The sequence below is a fragment of the Penicillium antarcticum genome, assembly GCF_028974205.1.
Source record: "Penicillium antarcticum strain IBT 31339 chromosome Unknown utg000009l_segment0_segment0, whole genome shotgun sequence".
In the NCBI taxonomy this organism is placed as follows: Eukaryota; Fungi; Ascomycota; class Eurotiomycetes; order Eurotiales; family Aspergillaceae; genus Penicillium; species Penicillium antarcticum.
In genome coordinates, this window is record NW_026695307.1 from 700,324 (window position 1) to 720,558 (window position 20,235).

At 50.8% G+C, this 20,235-nt stretch overlaps 9 protein-coding genes across 9 annotated transcripts; 3 read left to right on the top strand and 6 right to left on the bottom strand.

Moving 5' to 3' along the window:
- Positions 1 to 864: 864 nt before the first annotated feature.
- N7508_008622 (uncharacterized protein) lies at positions 865 to 1,077 on the bottom strand (the record flags this gene model as incomplete). Its single annotated transcript, XM_058466685.1, has 1 exon — positions 865 to 1,077. The coding sequence occupies one exon, from the start codon at positions 1,075 to 1,077 to the stop codon at positions 865 to 867; it is 213 nt and encodes a 70-aa protein (XP_058314531.1).
- Positions 1,078 to 1,702: 625 nt separating this feature from the next.
- N7508_008623 (Rab family GTPase) lies at positions 1,703 to 2,747 on the top strand (the record flags this gene model as incomplete). Its single annotated transcript, XM_058466686.1, has 3 exons — positions 1,703 to 1,786; positions 1,855 to 1,918; positions 2,110 to 2,747. The coding sequence occupies 3 exons, from the start codon at positions 1,703 to 1,705 to the stop codon at positions 2,745 to 2,747; spliced, it is 786 nt and encodes a 261-aa protein (XP_058314532.1).
- Positions 2,748 to 3,111: 364 nt separating this feature from the next.
- On the top strand, positions 3,112 to 4,065 carry N7508_008624 (40S ribosomal protein eS7; the record flags this gene model as incomplete). Its single annotated transcript, XM_058466687.1, has 3 exons — positions 3,112 to 3,267; positions 3,560 to 3,642; positions 3,702 to 4,065. The coding sequence occupies 3 exons, from the start codon at positions 3,112 to 3,114 to the stop codon at positions 4,063 to 4,065; spliced, it is 603 nt and encodes a 200-aa protein (XP_058314533.1).
- Positions 4,066 to 4,728: 663 nt separating this feature from the next.
- On the bottom strand, positions 4,729 to 6,670 carry N7508_008625 (putative dynactin Arp1 p62 subunit RO2; the record flags this gene model as incomplete). The annotated part of the gene is made up of 2 exons (XM_058466688.1): positions 4,729 to 6,229; positions 6,285 to 6,670. 2 exons carry the CDS (start codon positions 6,668 to 6,670, stop codon positions 4,729 to 4,731), a joined length of 1,887 nt encoding a protein of 628 aa, XP_058314534.1.
- Positions 6,671 to 7,177: 507 nt separating this feature from the next.
- Positions 7,178 to 8,352, top strand: N7508_008626 (uncharacterized protein; the record flags this gene model as incomplete). The annotated part of the gene is made up of 2 exons (XM_058466689.1): positions 7,178 to 7,453; positions 7,510 to 8,352. 2 exons carry the CDS (start codon positions 7,178 to 7,180, stop codon positions 8,350 to 8,352), a joined length of 1,119 nt encoding a protein of 372 aa, XP_058314535.1.
- A 222-nt stretch (positions 8,353 to 8,574) lies between these two features.
- On the bottom strand, positions 8,575 to 9,260 carry N7508_008627 (actin-related protein 2/3 complex subunit 5 family protein; the record flags this gene model as incomplete). The annotated part of the gene is made up of 2 exons (XM_058466690.1): positions 8,575 to 8,797; positions 8,902 to 9,260. 2 exons carry the CDS (start codon positions 9,258 to 9,260, stop codon positions 8,575 to 8,577), a joined length of 582 nt encoding a protein of 193 aa, XP_058314536.1.
- A 646-nt stretch (positions 9,261 to 9,906) lies between these two features.
- On the bottom strand, positions 9,907 to 13,786 carry pmcB (putative calcium-translocating P-type ATPase(PMCA-type); the record flags this gene model as incomplete). The annotated part of the gene is made up of 4 exons (XM_058466691.1): positions 9,907 to 10,711; positions 10,767 to 12,195; positions 12,254 to 12,399; positions 12,465 to 13,786. 4 exons carry the CDS (start codon positions 13,784 to 13,786, stop codon positions 9,907 to 9,909), a joined length of 3,702 nt encoding a protein of 1,233 aa, XP_058314537.1.
- Positions 13,787 to 15,733: 1,947 nt separating this feature from the next.
- N7508_008629 (uncharacterized protein) lies at positions 15,734 to 17,341 on the bottom strand (the record flags this gene model as incomplete). The annotated part of the gene is made up of 1 exon (XM_058466692.1): positions 15,734 to 17,341. One exon carries the CDS (start codon positions 17,339 to 17,341, stop codon positions 15,734 to 15,736), a length of 1,608 nt encoding a protein of 535 aa, XP_058314538.1.
- A 1,302-nt stretch (positions 17,342 to 18,643) lies between these two features.
- Positions 18,644 to 19,752, bottom strand: eb1 (microtubule-binding protein BIM1; the record flags this gene model as incomplete). The annotated part of the gene is made up of 6 exons (XM_058466693.1): positions 18,644 to 18,706; positions 18,761 to 19,248; positions 19,304 to 19,381; positions 19,477 to 19,511; positions 19,599 to 19,670; positions 19,739 to 19,752. 6 exons carry the CDS (start codon positions 19,750 to 19,752, stop codon positions 18,644 to 18,646), a joined length of 750 nt encoding a protein of 249 aa, XP_058314539.1.
- Positions 19,753 to 20,235: the final 483 nt, after the last annotated feature.

The following is a 20,235-nucleotide window of genomic DNA, read 5'->3' on the forward strand; positions in this document are numbered from 1 at the left end:
CTCGCCTCTGCAGACCTCAACATGATTCTCCGAGACCTCTCAGCCTTCAACATGGGACGCGGCGCATACGATACAACTGGGGTGAAGAAGCCCGGTGTACCTCCACCACCGCCGAAATAAATCATCTCGGAATCCCTCGTCATACTCAACATTGCTTTCTACACCACTCGGTCATGTCTTGGATTGTCTGGCGCCCCACAGTGGCTGGAGTTTCGACGCATATGCGTTTGGAGTTTTACTTGATTTTGGTAAGACCAACGCACCTCACTTTTTGGGCATCAAAACTAACACGGTCTAGATATCTGTAACACTATTTTCGTCTCAGCCATCCTTCTTTTCTGCCTCGCTATAGGCTTCACGCGACACTATACCCTTTTTAATTCGGCTCGACTTCTGCATTTTTTTTTCGGATACCAAGCGTGGACACTTTTGACAGCTTTCATTTTCGCCTGCGCCTACGCGCCTTATTACTTATTCTCGGGCCCTCAGCCTTCACATCCGCCTCACCTCAAATTCTTCCTACCTCTGATACGACTCGATACCACGGTCCGACCTCTCAAAAGTGCCTTTGTTTTTTGTTTTTATTTCCTTTGTTGGTTCTTTTTTCTACCCGGCGTTTTGGCATAGACGGGACGGATATTGTATGGGATGCATGGGTTGATACCAGAACCTAGAGCTTCGACCTCACGGTCAATAGCACGTTTTGATTTTCTTGTTTCACTACTGGATGGGCTATGCTCCCGGGATATTTGTATGTGTATTTTTTTTTGATGTTGATGCCTATGTATTATATATTGCGCGAAACTGTCAGCGCCAATCAATTTTTATAATATTTTACCACCCTTCACTGCCTAGTTCTACATTTTACATTTCGTCCTCCCAAGCTTTGCAATCCACAATTCTCGCGTCGAACTCCGCTCGTTCCTGACCGACCTCGATTGCGCTAACATCGGGCTGATTTGCTTGCCAACTAATGCCAAGCCAGGAACGGTTGCTGATGCCGGCCTGCTGCATCGGCAGATATCTCCCGAGCCTGGCTAGGGTCTTACTTGCTAGGCGGAGAGCATTCGAGATCATCGTGCAGAGATGTTGGGCACTAGTTTATTTTGCCATGACAGCTGTCAAAGCGCCAGGAACACGTTTTTGTTTAACTGTCTGGCACCGTGCCTGACGTCGGAGTACCTGGTTCTGACTCGACGACTGGTCCCAACTCTCCTTTTCCCGAGAACCTTGTCTACTCTCAACGCATATTTGAGATTTGACAGCACCTATGCTTTAGATCCTTGATCATGTCTTAAAATAGACAGCAAACAAACCTTTCAGCAGAGTAAAGTCGAAGTAAACAAGTCATACTTCATAGGATAGGCCTCCCGTGACAAATGCGCTAAGCCTATTCGGGGCTCCCCATCATCATCGACCTCCGCTCTCACCAACATCCTCGGGAACGTCTATAATCAGCTTTGCGTTTCTCAGGTCTGATTTTCTGACCAGGATCAAAGAAACACAGTCAATAGGAGCGCATCAGCAGCGAACTGTACCTAAACTCGTGTCTTACTTCCAGGCATCCCCCAATCCCGACCTGTGGTCACCAGCTGAATCAACCTGATACTTCCTCCGGTCGCCTGATTCCTAAACGACAAACAAATCTTCTACAGGAAGGAGCCCGATATCTCTATCTTACTTTCGCTTTGCTGTTTCAGCCATGTCCGACTCAGCGAGCGCAAATGCTCCGAAGCCAAGCAGCAGTGTCAAGCTTGTGCTGCTAGGAGAGGCCGCAGTTGGCAAGGTACGTCTACCTTGATGGCATACTATGCAATTGCCACTTGCTAACCATGTCTTTTTGTCGGAGTACAGTCCTCACTCGTCCTTCGCTTCGTCAACAATGATTTCCAGGAGAACAAGGAGCCGACCATTGGCGGTAAGAACACCCCATAAACTCAGTCCCCCACAAGACACGAGGTATCCATTATAGAAGAAAGGTTACTTCCCTTGATCAGGGCAGTGCATAATCTCTACTGTCTCGCAATTCCCCCGCAACCGGCGTCTCCGGACCCCTCGATGTCACTACATGTACGAACCAGGATGACCGAGCTAACGTCATATTTTCAGCCGCATTTCTGACGCAAAAATGCTCCCTTCCTACGCGCACGATCAAGTTCGAGATCTGGGATACCGCCGGCCAAGAGCGATTCGCTTCCCTCGCCCCTATGTACTACCGCAACGCGCAAGCCGCCCTGGTCGTCTACGATGTCACGAAACCTTCGTCGCTGACAAAAGCTAAGCACTGGGTTGCCGAGCTGCAGCGCCAAGCGAGCCCTGGAATCGTCATCGCCCTTGTCGGTAACAAGCTGGACTTGACCAACGATGGCGGCGAGGCTTCCGAGCCCGCTGTCGTTGCCGAGGCCGAGTCTGAGTCCGCTGGACAGAATGGTGAGGGGGCCGCTGAGGAGGAGGATGAGCCACAAGATGCTGTGTCTGGTGATGCTCGCAAGGTGTCAACACGAGAGGCTGGTAGCTATGCTGAGGAAGAGGGACTCTTGTTCTTCGAGACTAGTGCTAAGACCGGTACTAACGTAGTGGACGTCTTCACGGCCATTGCCAACACCATCCCCGAGAGCAGTCTGAAGACTGGTCGGGGCACCGGCGCAGGCACTGGCCAGACTTCGCTGGGTCGCACTGGGGAGGATGCTCGAGTCAACCTGGGTGATCGGAACGTTGCGAAGGCCAATGAAGGTTGTGCTTGCTGATTTGGACTGAAGATGTGCAATTGTTTTCCATGGATACAGGCGTCTCTGATTTTCTCTTGAGACTTGTGCTCCTATAGTCTACTGTTATTCCCCAATTGATTAGATGTAAATTCGAGTGACATTCCTACGCAGATGTATGGTCGAAATAGAAATGGTAGAGCCGAAGAGAGTGGGGCCTATCAAACCCGCAGTCCACCAATCACCAGAGAGCCCTAAGATAGTCACGCTAAACCTTTTTAGGCAATAGCGCGCCCTAAGCGAATGCGCCGATCCCACAGCAAATTCCCATTCGATTCAATCTGCGAACCTCCCCTCCGTCGACATCACCACCAGCACTACCCGCAGCACCCCGTCGCTCGCAATAATGGCTGCCATCAACAAGATCGCCTCCAACTCGCCGTCCCGGCAGAACCCCTCCGAGCTGGAGACCGCGATCGCCGGCGCTCTCTTCGACCTCGAGAGCAACACACAGGACCTGAAGGCCACCCTTCGCCCCCTGCAGTTCGTCTCTGCCCGTGAGGTAAGGATTGGTGTTCGAGAGTGATTCCGCCATGTGAATTGTGTGTTCTGGAATGGCGTCCTGCGAAATTTGGAAGGATTTCAATACTCCGGGGTCAAGGTTGGATTTGTGGATTGTGTCCATTCACACTCCCCCAACGCAAAAAAAATCATATCAACATGAAGGCGAAGCAACCAACAACAGAGGACTACGGAAGACGAGACCAAATTTTCGCACAAGGACGCCGTGTCAGAGACACGATTTTGCATGCAAGACAATTCAAGGACAATCTCTGACAATTTTCCCACAACAGGTTGAGGTCGGCCACGGCAAGAAGGCCATCATTGTCTTCGTCCCCGTCCCCCTCCTCGGTAACTTCCACAAGATCCAGCAGCGGTAAGCACCAACCCCTCCACCGACGAAAAACCACACAAATACTAATCCACCCCTTCCAGTCTGACCCGCGAGCTGGAGAAGAAGTTCTCCGACCGCCACGTCCTCTTCGTGGCCCAGCGCCGCATCCTGCCCCGCCCCAAGCGCTCCGCCACCTCGCGCACCACCCAGACCCAGAAGCGTCCCCGCTCCCGCACTCTGACCGCCGTCCACGACTCCATCCTCACCGACCTTGTCTACCCCGTCGAGATTGTCGGCAAGCGCATCCGCACCAAGGAGGACGGCTCCAAGACCCTCAAGGTCATCCTTGACGAGAAGGAGCGTGGTGGTGTTGACCACCGCCTCGACGCCTACGGCGAGGTCTACCGTCGCCTAACTGGCCGCGCTGTTGCGTTCGAGTTCCCCCAGAGCGGTGCTGAGTTCTAAATGTTGAATTAGTACTCAGACTTGTGCCGTTTCGTTTTATCTTTGGGATGGGCTGGAATGTGATTGTGAATGTGCTCGGTTTCGATGCGTGGGGAATTGATGCCCTGTGTTCTCTAGTTTTGAATTGTTGCTAGATTCATAGGCATTATGGGTTCCAAAAGAGATGACTCCATAAAAATGCATTGACGGTTTTTTTCTCTTTTTTTAACTCGCTGGTTTTGGTTGGTCCTCCCCAGTTCCCCCTTTGTTTCCCTGTTCATGGGCGAGGTAAAGGATCTGAGGTCTTTCCGGGCCGTGTTTCTCTTTAATGAGGATGGGATCGGATATGTGATCGATATTCCAATTCAACAATTCAACCTTCACTGTGTTCTAGATGTAGCAGATTTGTTTAGTCAGACCTGTCTCGTAGAATAATTACCTGTTGTTAGGACCCAGTGTAGGGTATAAATTTGTGCCTGGCTATATGACCTGAGCTACATGTCATGTATTCTCGCATATATATATCTTGCATGAATATATCCATATGGCTGTCCTTCTAATGCTTGTATCAGACAAAAAAGCGATGATGTATATATATCAAGGAACAAAGTAACCTCGGGGTATGGAAGTATAAAACACAACGCAAACTATCCACAGCCAGACCCTCAAAACACATCGAACTATCTACAACGAAGGCTGAATCCGACCTACACCAAGCACCATCCAATAAGCCAATTCCCTAGTAACCTTGTCATCAGGTTTAGACCCCTTCCCAACATTCCCCTGATCAAGCTGCGCATCAGCATCCCAATCCATACGCACAAACACCGGAATCTCAAGAACATCCTCATCAGCCTTCTGAGACGCAACAGCCAAAACACCCTCATCACCCTCCCCATTCCCATCCCCGCCTTCGGCACTACTACCCGGCAATGTGCCAGGCACAACCTCCAACACAACGGTCGTCCAATTGCGGCCTTTATCCCATACCTTGCCTGCTTCAGGGACGCCGCGCATACCGATTGCAGTGGCGTCACCCTTCAGCGGGGCCGAGGCGCCTTGTAAAGCCTCGTCCCAGACATCGCTGTTAGCGCCGATCTCGAATTGGGGCGAGAGGACGGTAACTTTTGTTGCGACGTTGCCGGGTGTGACGGGTGGTGTGGCGAGGGTTATGCGGACGGGGTCGAACATGTGGTTTTTGAGTGTGAGAAGAACATGCACGGGTCGGAGGGGTGGGAGGGAGTTCAGGTCGGGGGTTGGGGCTATGGTTGGGAGGGTGGAGGATGTTGAGAGGGCTAGGGGGCGGAGGGTAGGCAGGGGGATGTAGCTTAGAGCGATGAGGCGGATGCGGAAGCGAGTGGACTGGGGCTTTGTCTCTGGTTTTACGAGGATGTGTTTGCAGGACTTGCAGCGCTTGGCTCGTTTGGTGCGGAGGAGGGCTGGGAGCGGGAGGAGGTCGTCTGTGAAGCGGGCGTCTGGGGATTGGGCTGCGCGCTGCTCTGTTGATGCCATGCCGTCCCAGCCGCAGCTCGGAGAAGTGAGTCGTTTGATTAAATCTTCGTCGCCATTTTCTGGAGCGAGCTGAAGTCCCTCGCTTGCTGTTATGGCTTCGCGCATGACTGGTGGCTTGGATTTGGGCTTCTTGCTTCCGCCATAGAGACCGCTTAGACGGGAAGAGGAGGCATAGAGAGACATCAGCCGGTTGAGGGCACCAGGTGAAGAGAACCCAAAGTCTGTGCTGAGAGGGTCGTTCGGCGAGGATGATGTTTCAGCGATCTGAGTACGGTAGAATGATTTCAAGGCCGCAAATCGGGCATCTGTGCCCATGGGAGGTGCTTCTTGTTCTTGGGATGGAGATTGCTCTTCTTCGTGCTCGCGTGCAGCGGATTGTTCATCGATAGAGGCAAAGGTGGAAAGTGGGGATTTCAGATCTCCAAAGGTGCGAGAAGCTTGTCTCGACCTGTCGATTGCAGGCTGAGCAGTAGAGTCGGTCATCTTCTGCAGTTGACTGCGAATGTTTGTCGGCTTGTCGAACTTGATGCCGATATCCAGTGTGGTCCAAAGACAATACCCGCAGGATAGCACCCATGGACCATGCTGGGCTCCATTCCCAGTGGCATTCTCAATTGTACTGACAGCCAGTGGAGCTGTACAGACAGGGCAATTGAAGCAGTTTCGACCACACCTGGCATGCACGTTAGTAGATACTCGAATGTGAGGCTGTTCTCGATAGTACATACCGATTGCCATCACTCCGCACCATACTGCTGGGCGTTTCAAACAAGCAGCTTGGACAGAACCAGCTCACAATTTCCTCGGTAATACATCGAGGACACTTGATCTGGTGACACTCTTCACAATAGAGAAGTTGCTCAGGTGGGTACAGCGAGAAATTGGATCGCGGAGAGCGAGGGTCAAAGGTCTGCTCTTCCTCTTCATCCTCTTCGAGTTGTTCATATTTCGTGGGTTCCTTCTTATCTTCCCCTGAGGGGTTCACACGCTCAGGTGGGGGTTTCGATGGTGATTTCTGCGGCGACTCCCTTGATCTTCGCTTCCTAGCCGGATCGGGGACCGGGGTATCGGCGCAAGGACAAGATATGTATGTGTAAGGGAACGGGCGTGACATTTTGATATGTAGATATCGTGACGAGCAAAATGAAATGTGGTAGCTGTTCAGGCGCGTACTTCGGTCAAATCATGCTTCGTGCCCGCGGGGTCGATAGCGGGATAGGGGTGAGCGAAGGTAGCAAGGCTTGGTGCAAAGCTCTAGCCGTCGAGTGACCTTTCTTTCTAGTAGGCAGAATAGTGTAGCCGTCTAGGCCAAGCCTATTCACCAAGTCAGAGATCAGGGAGGCAAGGAAGAGGTTGGCGCGCGAGGATTCACCACAGCAGCGGTCGCAATGGATCTAATGGCACTCAATGTACTATGCAAAGTATAAACAATGCAACAATGAGCGACCTCGTGATCAGAGAAAACACCACAGCCCAATTGCCAGCGAGTCGACGGTCTGCGGAGAGAGAGCGGAGGTTCCGCATCAACAATCGACGTCAGAACAAAATTTAAGCTCGACCTCGCATCTCCCTCCCGCACAATGGCCTAAGAGCTTCACAACACATACATAGTACAACCACAATGCTATCCTACACATTCCGCTCTAGTCTTTCAAGACGTTCAATTGCCCCGACAATCTCTCTCCGCACATATGCGAGCCAGACCCCCGGCAACCCCATGCTGGAAGTCTTCAACCGCAAAACGAAGCATCTACAGAAAGACCGCGCAGCCCGGAATGTCGAAGGAAGCCGAAAAGTCGATTACCTGAAAGATGAAGTGGCAATGCGGTTATGCGAACGATTACTGGTGAGCAACGCACCCAAGGGCAGAGTAGCTCTCGCACGCGCAAGGAAGGCCGTAAAAAGGGAGAAAACGAGCACACCCACTGACAGAGCTTCAAATTCTGCAAACAGGACATCAAGCGCAATTTCCCCCACGTCCTCGATCTAGGCGCAAACAGCTGCAACATCGCCAAAGCCCTCACAACCCCCAACCCTGACATAACCACACCGGAAGGAGCGGTTTCGCCGCCACTAGCAGATAAGATTTCAAAACTGACTTGCGTGGAGACATCGCGGGCTCTGCTACACCGAGACGAGGAGCTACCATTCAACAACGAGATTGAGATCCAGCGGGATATAATCCCGGACTTGGAGACGCTGCCATACGAGCCGAACAGCTTCGACGCCGTGCTATCGTCACTGTCAATCCACTGGATCAACGACCTGCCCGCGTTGCTGGAACAAGTGAACACGATACTCAAGCCGGACGCGCCATTCATCGCTGCCATGTTTGGTGGTGATACGTTGTATGAGCTGCGGGGATCGTTGCAGCTGGCAGATATGGAGCGACGCGGTGGTGTCAGTCCGCATGTGTCGCCGCTGGCTGATGTCAAGGATGTTGGGAGCTTGTTAAACCGGGCTGGGTTTAAGATGCTTACTGTTGATGTTGAGGATATTGTTGTTGAGTTCCCTGATACCTTTGCTCTGATGCAGGACTTGCAGGCTATGGGTGAGAGTAATGCGATTATGAACCGTGACTCGGCCCCGTTGTCGCGGGATGTGTTGTTGGCCAATGAGGCTATCTATCGCAATTTACATATGGAAGATGGTGCACCTGGTATCCCGGCTACGTTCCGATTGATCTATATGATTGGATGGAAGGAGGGAAAGAACCAGGCGCAGCCATTGCAGCGCGGTAGTGGTGATGTTAACCTCAAGGAGATCCTTGGTGGTGGGGAGTTCGACAGGCCATGAAGAACCATATCGGGAAAGATAGGGTCAGAATTGGAAGGAAAAGGGAAAAGCTCAACATATTGTCACAATATATCAATGTAAAACTACGCTTGAAGCGACACTGGAGGGATATCATCCACAGAGATGTATGGATGTATGGAATGCAAACCAATCCTCTACCAGGACAAGAACAGGAACAGTAAATCATAAAAGAAACAAACCTCCATCGAATGCTGTTTTCTCTCAAACCGTCCTGCGGTCCGTCATGACCCGAACAATAGACCCAGTACCAGCCAACTCGACCAACTTCTCGTGCCAGCTAAGCAAAACACTCATTTGCTGACCACCGCCACCTTCACCCAAGTTGCGAGCTTGGATCTGCGAGAACCCAGTATCCTGAGGTGAAACGTTCTTCCGCGGGGACTGGGCACCAGAACCAGGAGCAGACGAGGACATACCCTTGTACCTATATCAGATAAATTAGCACACATCCAGCAAGCCGTGCCCCAAGGCAATTTTTCTAGGGGGGTAGAGTATTTCTCGTTTACAGGGCAATAGCAATGCACATACAGATACTTCATCAAACAATCAGCGCGCTCAGCACCTCCATCCCCACTGCAAACACCCTCAAGGATTCTCGTCATCTCGCCCTGCCGAATGCCCTGCAGGACATCAATAACAGTAGCAAGGTGCACCTCCTTAGCGCGGTCATCGCCGCCCAACGGCGCTGTACCGAGGACAGTGCGGAGCGCGCCTTCAGGGTCGCCGCCGCGCAGCAGCTGGCGCACCTGGGTCGCTACGTTGGCGGCGTCACTGGCGGACTCGGATTGGGGGAGGGTTGCCGGGAGGAGGGAGTCCATGGGGAAGTTGGTTGAGGACTCCGGGTCCAGAGCGTCGATGTTGATCGTGCGGTAGTTGAGTTGGGACATGATTGCGGTTTGGAATTGGTTTTTGAGGGTGGATGTTTATGGGTTTGCCGATTCGGTTTTATTTAGTGAGGGTTGTCCAAGTGAGCTGGTTGTGGAGGGTGCTCTGTTTGGTATGGCGGTGCGGTGGGGAGCGGGGAGGTTAGGTAGTGACGTGGGAGTGTCTGGTGGGGTGGATTGAGTGGTGATTGAGAGAGTGAGGTTGAGGTGATCACGGAGAGGAGTGCCAATTCAACCGGTCACAAGTAAATTCTGGAGTAGGTCGAGAGAGGAATGAACAGTCAATTGGGGGTAGGGAGATGGAGCTGGACACTTTGGTTGATGGGTCTTGTGGCCTGAGGGATGAGGCAGAAATGTAAGAAGATCCAACCGCAATTCAGCTGCCTGCTGGAACATTGCTTACTACAAAACATATGAAAGCTTTATTGCATTTTATGGATAGATCTAATTTGTTTTCATGATTTGCAAAGATAATGTGTTATAAATCTCGCGAAATTGCTGCATTTTGAGGTCCTACAAAGTCACTGTGCATAGTATGGTGTCTATACACACGTCTTAATAGACACTTTGACAATATATACAGAGAGAGGACGATATTCACAAAAAAAAAGCAAGCAGAAAACACCAACAACACCAACGCTAAAATCAATCAAGGAGAGGCAGTAATCGTAATAGGAGGAACAGCAATAGCACGAGGCGTAACAGGACGCTCAGGGGACATCGACTTCTGCTTACTCAATTCATACGGAGCAGAAGCTTGCTCAATATCAGAAGACTCAGAAGACTGAGGATTAACCGCATCGTTAACTTCCGGCTGCGACTTCTTGAAGACACGACGAGTAGCCCGCTTCACAGGACGGAAGAAAGCCTTGATACCCCGACCAAGGACCTTGCAGCCCTTGAGAATAGGCCGCAGGACAAGAGACATAGCACCGACAACGGCATTAAAGACAACTCCGAAATGCCTGTCGGGAATAACGCGGAGGACAACTGCCCAAGGCAGACAGGCAATAGCGCAGATGATACAGACACCCCAGAGGATGCCACTCAGGCGGGTAACACCGAAAGCCTCGCCGCCGACGTAAATGATCATGACTTGGCCGCCGACCATTATAGTGTTGATTCCTAGGAACCAGTAGTTGCGGAACATGCCTTCGAAGATATTGAATTTGTTGTCCAAGCGGCGGTTGTTGAATTCGTTGAAGATCTGCATCCAGACGAATGTGTTGAATACCACAGTTGACAGTTCCTTCTCACGGAGCTCTGGGTGAGTAGGGTCTGAGCTGAGGTGGGCGTTGAGGAGTTTGTCGCCGGCGAAATAGAGCATGAATGTCACTGCCAGCTGGTAGACTGCTTGGCCGAGGATCATCTTCCACATAGTAAGAGTGAAGAGGGAGGCGTGTTTAGGAACGGGTTTACGGTCGAGGATCTGTTCTGTGGGGGCATCAGTCGCTCTGTTTCGATATGTTAGTAAGATGTTCGGATAGATCGCACGAAAGGGGATCTTACAGAGCCAAAGCAGCGAACGTATCCATGATCAAGTTCACCCAGAGCAATTGCACAGCATTCAACACACTAGTGTTATCACTGCTGTAAACAGACGAAACAAAAGTAAGCACGACAGCAGTGATGTTAACCGTAATCTGGAACTGTAAGAACTTGGCAACAGCATCATTAACAGCCCGACCCCAAGAGATAGCCGTAACAATAGACCGGAAATTATCATCGAGCAGGATAATCGAACTGGCTTCCTTGGCGACTTCCGTACCAGCAATACCCATGGAGAAACCGACATCTGCAGTTCGCAAAGCCGGTCCATCATTAGTACCATCACCAGTCACGGCAACAGTCTCACCGAGAACCTTGAGCCGTTCGACCAGGATACGCTTATCTTCCGGCGATGACCGTGCCAAAACTTGTAGACGGGGGATGACTTCGTCCATCTCTGCATCTGACAGTTGTCGGAACTTGGGTCCTTCCATGACCAGTCCATCCTCTGTCTTGATTCCACAGGAAGATGCGATGGCTGTGGCTGTGGCGACGTTGTCTCCTGTCACCATCTTGACTTGCACACCCGCAGAGTGGCATTTGCGAATGGCTGGCGGGACCTCAGGGCGCAGGGGATCTTGAATACCTACAACGCCGACCCAGGTCATGCCATGGAAGACGTCTTCGAAGTTGGCTGAAGAAGGGTCTTCAGGGTTCTTAGCCTCTGCGGGTGGCCAGCTGGCGAAATCCTTATAAACCATGCCAATCGTCCGAAGAGATTTGTGAGCGTAGTTATCGATGAGTTCCAAAATATGCAGGTTTTGTTTGTCAGAAAGCTGCTCAACATCAATTCTCTCCTTGGAGGAATCGATATTCGCAATTTGGGCAGTGCAAACGCGGACCATCAGTTCAGATGCTCCCTTGACCAGGAGACGATATCCCAAGCCAGGGACACGGTATACAACACCCATGCACTTCCTGGCAGAATCAAAGGGAATCAACTGAACGATTTCGGCAGAGCCACGCTCCGAAACAAGATCCATGCCCATGAAATCACGAGCGAGCTGGAGCAGAGCGACCTCAGTCTTACTACCGACAAACTCTTTACCACCGTCCTTTTCCTGCTCGAAAGCAGTCGAGTTCAAGGCAACACTCTTGATAATCAAGTCTCGAATCGAGGCTGAGAGTTGCTGAGAGATCTCAGAAGTGCTCACCGGGCGCTGAGCTTCCTCTTCACCATCAATCGTCTGGCTGAAACTCTGATCCGAGCCCCAGGTTCCAGCAACGACTGTCATCTTGTTCTGGGTAAGTGTGCCTGTCTTGTCGGAGCAGATTACAGTGGCATTTCCCATTGTCTCGCAAGCTCGAAGCACACGGACGAGGTTGTTCTCTTTGACCATTCGAGTTGTGGCAAAGGCCAAAGCCAATGTCACTGCCAATGGGAGACCCTCTATAAAGCAAATAGGTTAGTAAAATACTATATTGAATAGTGGAATGTAACAACGTACCCGGGATAGCAACAACAATAACAGTAACCGCAACAATAAGAATATCAACGAACTCCTTGCCCTTCATAGCACCATTCTTCTCGGGATGATTAGGCAAATCTGCAACAAACCGGAAGAACAGAACAAAGAACAAGATACCAGCAGCCCTAGAAACCATCAGTACTCAATCCACTTCCCAAATTGCCAGATTTAAAACAAAAGGAAAACTCACGCAGTACCAAGATACCCAATCCAATCCGCCAACTTCCCAAGCTTAACCTGCAAAGGCGTCGGATCATTAGGAGTCTGCAACGAAAGCAAAATCCTTCCATAAGTAGAATAAGGCCCAACGCTAGTAACAAGATAGGTGCCCACACCCTCAAGCACCTTGGAACCAGAAATAAGGAACGGATCGAGTTTCTTCGTAGCCCTCCCATCAACAATCTGCTGCCAGACTTCATGACCGGGCGTTTTTTTCATTGCGTCTGATTCGCCGGTAGCGGAGGATTCGTCGCATTTCACTCCGTGGCCGGTTATCAGGACGCCATCTGCTGGGATTGCGTCGCCTGGTTCTAGGTGCAGCACGTCGCCGACTAGAATGTCGTATATAGAGACCATTGTTGATTTTCCGGAGCGGGTGACTTTGACTTCACGGTCGTTATTCTGGGATGTGTTAAATTTGGTATTCGTCTCGTGGAAGGGGATGGGAAGTATACGAACCCGTTGGTTAAGTTTAGCAAACTGGCGTTCCTTTTGCCAGTCATTGGCAGCAGTAACAATAGTCACAATGAGGATAGCCACACAGATGGCCACACCTTCCACCCAGTCGACGCCCGTGCCGCCGTCAACAGTCTCGTATATCCCAAGCGATAACGAGACAACAGCGGCAATAGTCAACAAGATAATAATCTTATCATTATAAGCAATCCAGAACAATTTAAAGAAGCCCGTCGACTTCCGCGCCGGCAGTCGATTCTGACTGAAAACCCGAATCCGATCCTCAAAGGGCTGTCCAGCCCCCGAAGACACCGGCGCGGGAGGGGGGCTCTCCCTTGTCTTAGGTATTGACTTGGCAGTTGACTTTATATGCGTGGACGGGGCAACCTCCTCAAAGTCAACGGCACCTTCAAGACAGCCTTCATCGACTGATAAGCCGGCGTCAAGATCAGTGCGTAGACCACGCTCCAGTCCCTGCAGACCACCAAGAGCATGGAACGCAGCGAGGGACTTTGGGTTCTGCATTTTATTCAGCTGGCCCGGGGAGAAGGCGAATCTGTTATCTTCAACTTGGAAGTCATTTTCATTTCTTGGGTCTGGGGTTAGAGCATCAGACAATGAGACGTCGTCGTAGACGGCGTTGACGGCGTGGGCTGGATGGACGTCTGAATTAGCGCGCGAGCGGACCATAGTATCTGCCGATGAGGCGAATGAGTCCGCTCGCGGCCTTAATGTGTCGCCATCTATTGAGTTTGATGGGTGGTGATGGTGGTTATGGTTATGGTGGTGTGAGGTCTGATGGACCATCAGCCTGCCTGGATCAGGGTTCCAGGCCATGGTTGGTGACACTGGGGATGTTGGGCTGTGATCTAGATCTGTGGGACTAGACCAGGAAGAAGAAGCTGCAGAGAGAGAGCGCTATATAGAGCGAAGCAAAGAAATAGCAAGATGGTTAGTCGCGTTGTTCCAGGAAGGGGATGGAATAGGTATTGTCTATCGGATCAGATAGCATAGGAAGACAAACCTCTCTGCTCGAATTATTCGAGAAATCCGTAACTATAACCGGACTCAAAAGCGAGTCCTGCCGGCGTGTATCGTTAGAGGATGACATAGTGAGGCAATCACAGAGGAACTCTGCGAATCAAAACAGCAAGCCTCCCATGAAAAAAATGTAACTCAATATTCGTCTCACAATAAGTATCGAACGACGAATATCGCGGGAGAGAAGTCCTTGTTATCTCAAGAGATTTCTCTCTTATTGGATGGGGCTGTGTAGCTGTGCCCAGAGACGCCGAGAGACAAATACCGCGCAAGTGCAAATAGTCGGCAAGAAAGCTCTATTATCAATGCCAAGTAGCGATAACATATATGATTCCAAGAGATCAAGAAAGAAACGAAAATAATATAAATTATACGCCTAAAGTGTTGAGAGTGGCACCGATCACTGATTACATGAGTTACAGAGAACACAGCCCCCCTCGTCTGGGCAGCGTAGCGCTGGCGAGGTGGACCAGGTACGAGCACGGAGTATGATATGAAAGACGGTAAGAATGAAGGCGAAGCACCATCATACGAATAGGCACCCAGAAACCCAACCCCAAACCCAATCCCAAAGCAGATAGCTGAGGCATGTACGCGCCCTCTCCTGTAACAGATGCATGACAGACATAGAGCTAAAACCACGGATGGAACCAAGAAACATCAAACAGATGAGCGATACGCCAAGCACATCCCATCCAATAGCGACATCAACGGGATTTGGCGCCGGAGACCGCTCGACTGCGCCTCGATGAGAACATCCAATAAGGATGCACAGTCAATATGGACCCCATCATAGACATGTACATTTGGTATATACAATTGATATATTGGATTATCATCAGTCGACCTGGGCTCAGAGTCTAATTGGGCGAGATGAGTCTTTTTGCGTCATGGGCTTGATCTGCGTGTTGCGATGGGGGATGATGGCGATGGTCCACTTGGGCGGCTAAGCCGTGTCAGGCCGTGGGCACGCGATGTCATTGGTTTCTTACTAGGAAGGTGGTCCTTGAACTTGGCTGTGCAGGGGTTGGGAAATACACTATTGAGGATTGCGATTCGGGGGAAGGCTTAGACAGCTTGTAGCAGTTCGCCATCTGTGGCGTTTGATGTGGCGGTGCAGATGTGGCGCCGTGATCTGCTGTACGATCGGGTGTCATCAGGTATCCTATTCCACCGGCAGTAAGCCAAGGGGCAATACATATACGGCGTAGATCCTCGAACAGGCTGATCATTTTTACTTTTCTACTTCTGGAGAGCCACAGCCCCAATTTAGGCTGCAATGGTGAGAATGAATGATGATCCAAACATTACATTGATTAGCCCGGCTGATATGATTCAGACCTTGACACGGGCAGAGGATATAAACAAGCCCGATCTCAAAATAACATGTGACAAAAATGACGTACAGTAGGGGGAGTGCGAAGTTGGAATTAAGGAGGAATGCCTTACTTTTCAAGGGAAAAAAGTGAGTAAGAGATCAGACCAAGATCAGAGAAAAGAGAAGTGGGGGTATCAATAAGTGAGAAATATAAAACAAGAAACACTCAAAGACAGAGGAAGTCGCTCAACAAAGCGTCCAACAGGCGAAGGGGCAAAGTACACTGACTCAAACAAGGAAAATAAACAAGAAAAGACGATTCCGTGCTCACTCGAACGCTCAAGAAACCAGTCGTGTCCATAAATGGGTGGGACCAAGCCACCGGCACATCATATCTGTCATTTCACATAGCCCAAGGTAGGGAATCACATGTCGATGCCCTCCGTGAAACGACTGCTTCGACTGCCGTCGAAGCTCGGCAAACTACGGCCCAACCCATCTGGTCGCTGCGGGACGATGGGAATGGCACTTTGAGGCTGGGCCACAGGATGCGCTGGTGTGACTGTGACGGGTGTGGCGACAGGAACCGTGTTGGAGATGGGAAGGTGCACGGGGGAGGGCCGGACAGGCGGCTGATGCTCCTCGATCTCACGGGTGTAATTCGAGTCGAGGGGCATGCCATATGGCGAGGCAGGGGGCGGTGCATGAAAAGCGGGAGAGCCACTTGGCCCTGGGCCTGGCGAAGTAGGGGCGAAGCCTGGGAGTGTGGGGGAGTCACCATCGAGGCCACCGCCGAATCCATCGCCACCATGGGTGAGCACGGGGGGAAGCTTTCGACCGGAAATCTTTTGGAAACCGCGTTCGCTGGAATTTGAGTCAATCGTACTCTCAGTACGTACTGTTTGAGTTGACTGACGCCAGCGTTTCATGAAAGCGGGGGCAAAGTATGATGCGGTGAAAAGGGGGTCGTTGCTTGAGCGACGTTCGGCGATTTCTCTGTTTCCAGCTCCGATTGCTGCGTCGTCGGAGAGAGGAGCATGAGTCGCATTCTTGCCACGTAGAAGTCCTCGGCGACGAAGGAGGAAGACAACGAGGAACAGAAGCAGAGCAAGACCCGCAATCGATCCGACCACCCCACCAACAATTTTAGATTTAGCAGCTTGACTCGATGAACCGGTTCCTGCGGCAGTCGTTTCACTAGCTGTTGGCGTGGAACCGCTCTCTGTTTCAGTGCTGGTCTCGCCAGAGGTTCCATAGGAACTTGTCGAGGAGGGCGAATAGTCAACAGTGTACGTTGAGCTTGTGGAGGTTGAGGAGCTCCAATTGGATTCCGATGTCGACCAGTAGTATCCATAGGGTGAGTTGAAAGTAGAAGACGATATGGTCGATGGAGCAACAAGAGGAGTCGAAGTTGCGAGAGAACTGATGGCAGACACTAATCTTGATGACAAAGGAACACGACTGGTGGTACTAGCCGTACTCGTAGTAGATTGAGTCGAATTTGTGATGCTGCTTAATGAGGACTCGCTAAGCAGTGAGGTTGTCGACTGAGTGGCAGACACAAGTGGAGGTAATGTGGCTATTGACAGTGTCGCAGAAACAGAGACAGAAGCAGCGGCAGTCGCAGTCGCAGTGGTACTATCAGATGTTGGGATAGTGAAAGTGCCTACTGCAGGATCTGAAAAAGTCGTGGGAAAAGCAGCACCAGTCGACTGCCAGAGCGTATGCGAGTTAGTGTCGACTACTTGCAAGACAGTCTCAACAACAGTCGTATCAGTAGGTGTCGTCTTGTCCCGTTTCTGAGGTGATGTATCAAATCCATCCATCTCATGGTCAAGGCACGTGGCATTTGTCGACGGATCGCAAGTCTCATCGGAAATGACATCCGTAGCAGGGAGATTGGAAGTCGCTGACGGAGAGCGGTCTTCAAGTAAGCCGGTGTCAATAGCATCGTCGGTGAGTTCGGCTTGGAGGTGGTGCCTGGCGCTCATTAACCGCTCAATGCGGGAATGGCGGAAATGGCTATGGTGCATCCTGTCGGCTTCTCACAGATATGGACAATTGTTGACGTGAAGGTAAGATATCAAACAGTGAGGGCGAAAAGTAATGTCCCAAAAATCCTCACAGAGGTTGAGGTTCCACACGCGGAAGATATAAGACGTGATATCAAGATTGACACGAAAGAAGTTGACACGAAAGAAAAGCACGGTCTGGCGTGCACAGATAGACGAAAAATCGAATGGAGTGGATGATCTCAGCCCCAAAAAGAATGACCAAGTCAAGAGGATATGAGAGAGTGAAAGTTGACGAGGTGCAGTCAACGATGCGATAAAACAATGAGCATGAATATGCGACGGATACTCGGGACGAGATAGGACTCCAAATAGCGCGCAGCACAAAAGAAGGACACAGCGCAGACAATGAAACGATGGACGGCGACTCCAAGGTCGGTAGGTACGACTAATCGAAGGAAGTCGACTAGATTATCAAAAGAATGTGAATTCGCACTAAGATACGTTAGCATAGATTCCGATCCAATGTGGGCTGACCTGCGAGTCCACACATACCTGAGATAAAGGAGTGACGAAGAAACAATAGAACCCCTCCTTAGTACATAGTGCACAGCAGAGATGAGAATTGAAAAGCCCCAGAGGAACACACACCGTGTGTCACACTGAAAAGGGGGAACAATAGAAGAGGAAGAGGAAGAGAAGACAGAAAACGGCGGAAATGAGGACCCAGACCGAACCAAACAATCCCCCTACCCGACCCGAACTCGTAGCAGTGAGATCAGATGGGTCCACTTTGTTTCTGATTGTGATACTCTCAATGCTTCGTGTTTCCTCTACTGTTAGACACCCCCCAGAATCTGTCAAATGTCCAGGTAGTTGACAAAGAGAAGAGCAGAAAAGACCAACGGGAACTGCAGGTACGCGCGATCAACGAATAGCAAGTGACAGGTGGGGCAGCGATGAGGTTCTGGCCATGGCTAGGCTGGAAGGGGTTTAGTGTGCCATGCAGGTTTAATTATCTGCTTACCGTACATGTATATAATAGGCAAGGAGTCAACGATCACAGTAGGCACTTTACAGTAGTGCCAAGTACTATATACTGTCTTGGCTTACTCGCTAAAGGTCTACAGAACTGTAGATTTACGCTAGCCCTAGGAGGAAGAATGTGTCATGAAGATGCCGATCCATTCTCCAACTATTTTAGGATATCCATCGAAAACGTGGGTGCGTTCCATATCTACGTTTCATCTTATTTGGCACAACGCAAGAATCAAGGTGACAGGGGTATTTAGTAACGAGATCTCTAGGGCAGAGAGAACTCGCTTAAAAAGTCTCGAGGTCTTCAGCCACAACCTCCTCCCCTTCAGCGGGGATCTCAAATCCGTCCTAGGGACAGTGTCAGTGCGGGGGTTCCGGCGTGTGGGTTTTAGTCGAACAAACCTCGGTCGAGTACAAAATGCCCTGGATGTGCTTGACAAGCGTATCCTCCTCCTTCTCCAATTCTGGGTCCTCCTCAATGGCGCTCTGCAACAGAAGTTCAATATCGCGCAGCTTGGCAAAGTAGAAGTCGCGCTCCTTCTCTAGACCGGCAATGGCTTCCTTCTGTGTCGCAATCTCTGTCTGCAGGGCTGCGGTTGCGGCTCCGGTGGCAGCACCGGCAACGCGGGGCCGAGCGGCGCCAGTCGTGGGGGTCACGCCGCGACGAGCGCTGTGTGAAGATGGGGCGCGGGCGGTAGGAGCTGGGCCACCAACGGAGGCAGGCGCGCCGGAGGCCTTACGTCGGCTGACGGAATCATATTCTCCGCCGGGGTAGTGTTGGTCCCAGTACTTCTTCACCCACTGAAGGAACTCCAGGTTATCCTGCATGCGGCACTTCGTGAGGGACTGGACGGGGATGGGCTTGTCGACCTGATGGCGGGCGAAGACATCTGCGCGAGTAGGACGTGTTAAACAAGCATTGTTGATGGATAGAGCAGTACGTACTCTGGAGGACTTTGAAGTTCTGGAGGTAGGCGTATTCAGTGTTGACGTTGAACTTGACTCGCGACATGGGAACATCCACTGAACAAAGAAATAGCCCAGTCAGTAAATGTGATACAGCCAGTGTCGCCTGACCGCCTCTCGATTGATTGTCCCGCGAAACTGTGGTTACATACTGAAGATAGAGTCGAAGACCTGACATAACGCAGCACTGTCAAGGCAGAAACACGTTAGCACGTCTGATATATGTCAACGTCCAGGCAAGCCCAGGCAGCGGAGAGGGGTCGGCAGATCATACCCAGTCCCGCACTGTTCAATCTTGGTAAGATTCAGCTGCAGCAGACTGTTGAGCCATGCCAGCAATTCCTGTCTAGAGTCCGAACACCGTAAGTAAGGGTCGATCAGTTGGAAGGCGGGGGAATAGGAGAAAAGCCGAACCTGGATTCACCCATGGTGGGGTAGAATTGATATCAATGAAAACGCTAAAGCGGAATGAAGATTATGGGATGAGCACTAAGCGAGAAAATGCTTGAGCGAAATAGAATACCACACGTCAATTTTCGACAGTCTTGATGGGAAACAGTAGAAGGTTTGTTTTGATGCTAAAAACCACGGATCAATCCAGGTGGCACTAGTCCGCTTTTGCCGGCGACTCACGGGAGGATTAGTTAATCCGACTCACCGTTGACACCACCGCCTGATACATTGGCATAATCTGGTCAGTCTAACGGTTATAGAAAGTTGAAACGGTTAGACTGAGATCAAAAGTAATTAACGTACTTCCAAATTACCTACTTTTGCGATGATGTGATACATATGCTGAAAGACATAACAAAAATCTAATCCACCAGGTCCTGACTTGGTGCCGTGGCTAGTATCAATCTAACTCCCAAATTCAAATGATATATATGCCAAAGAAACCCGCATATGAAAGG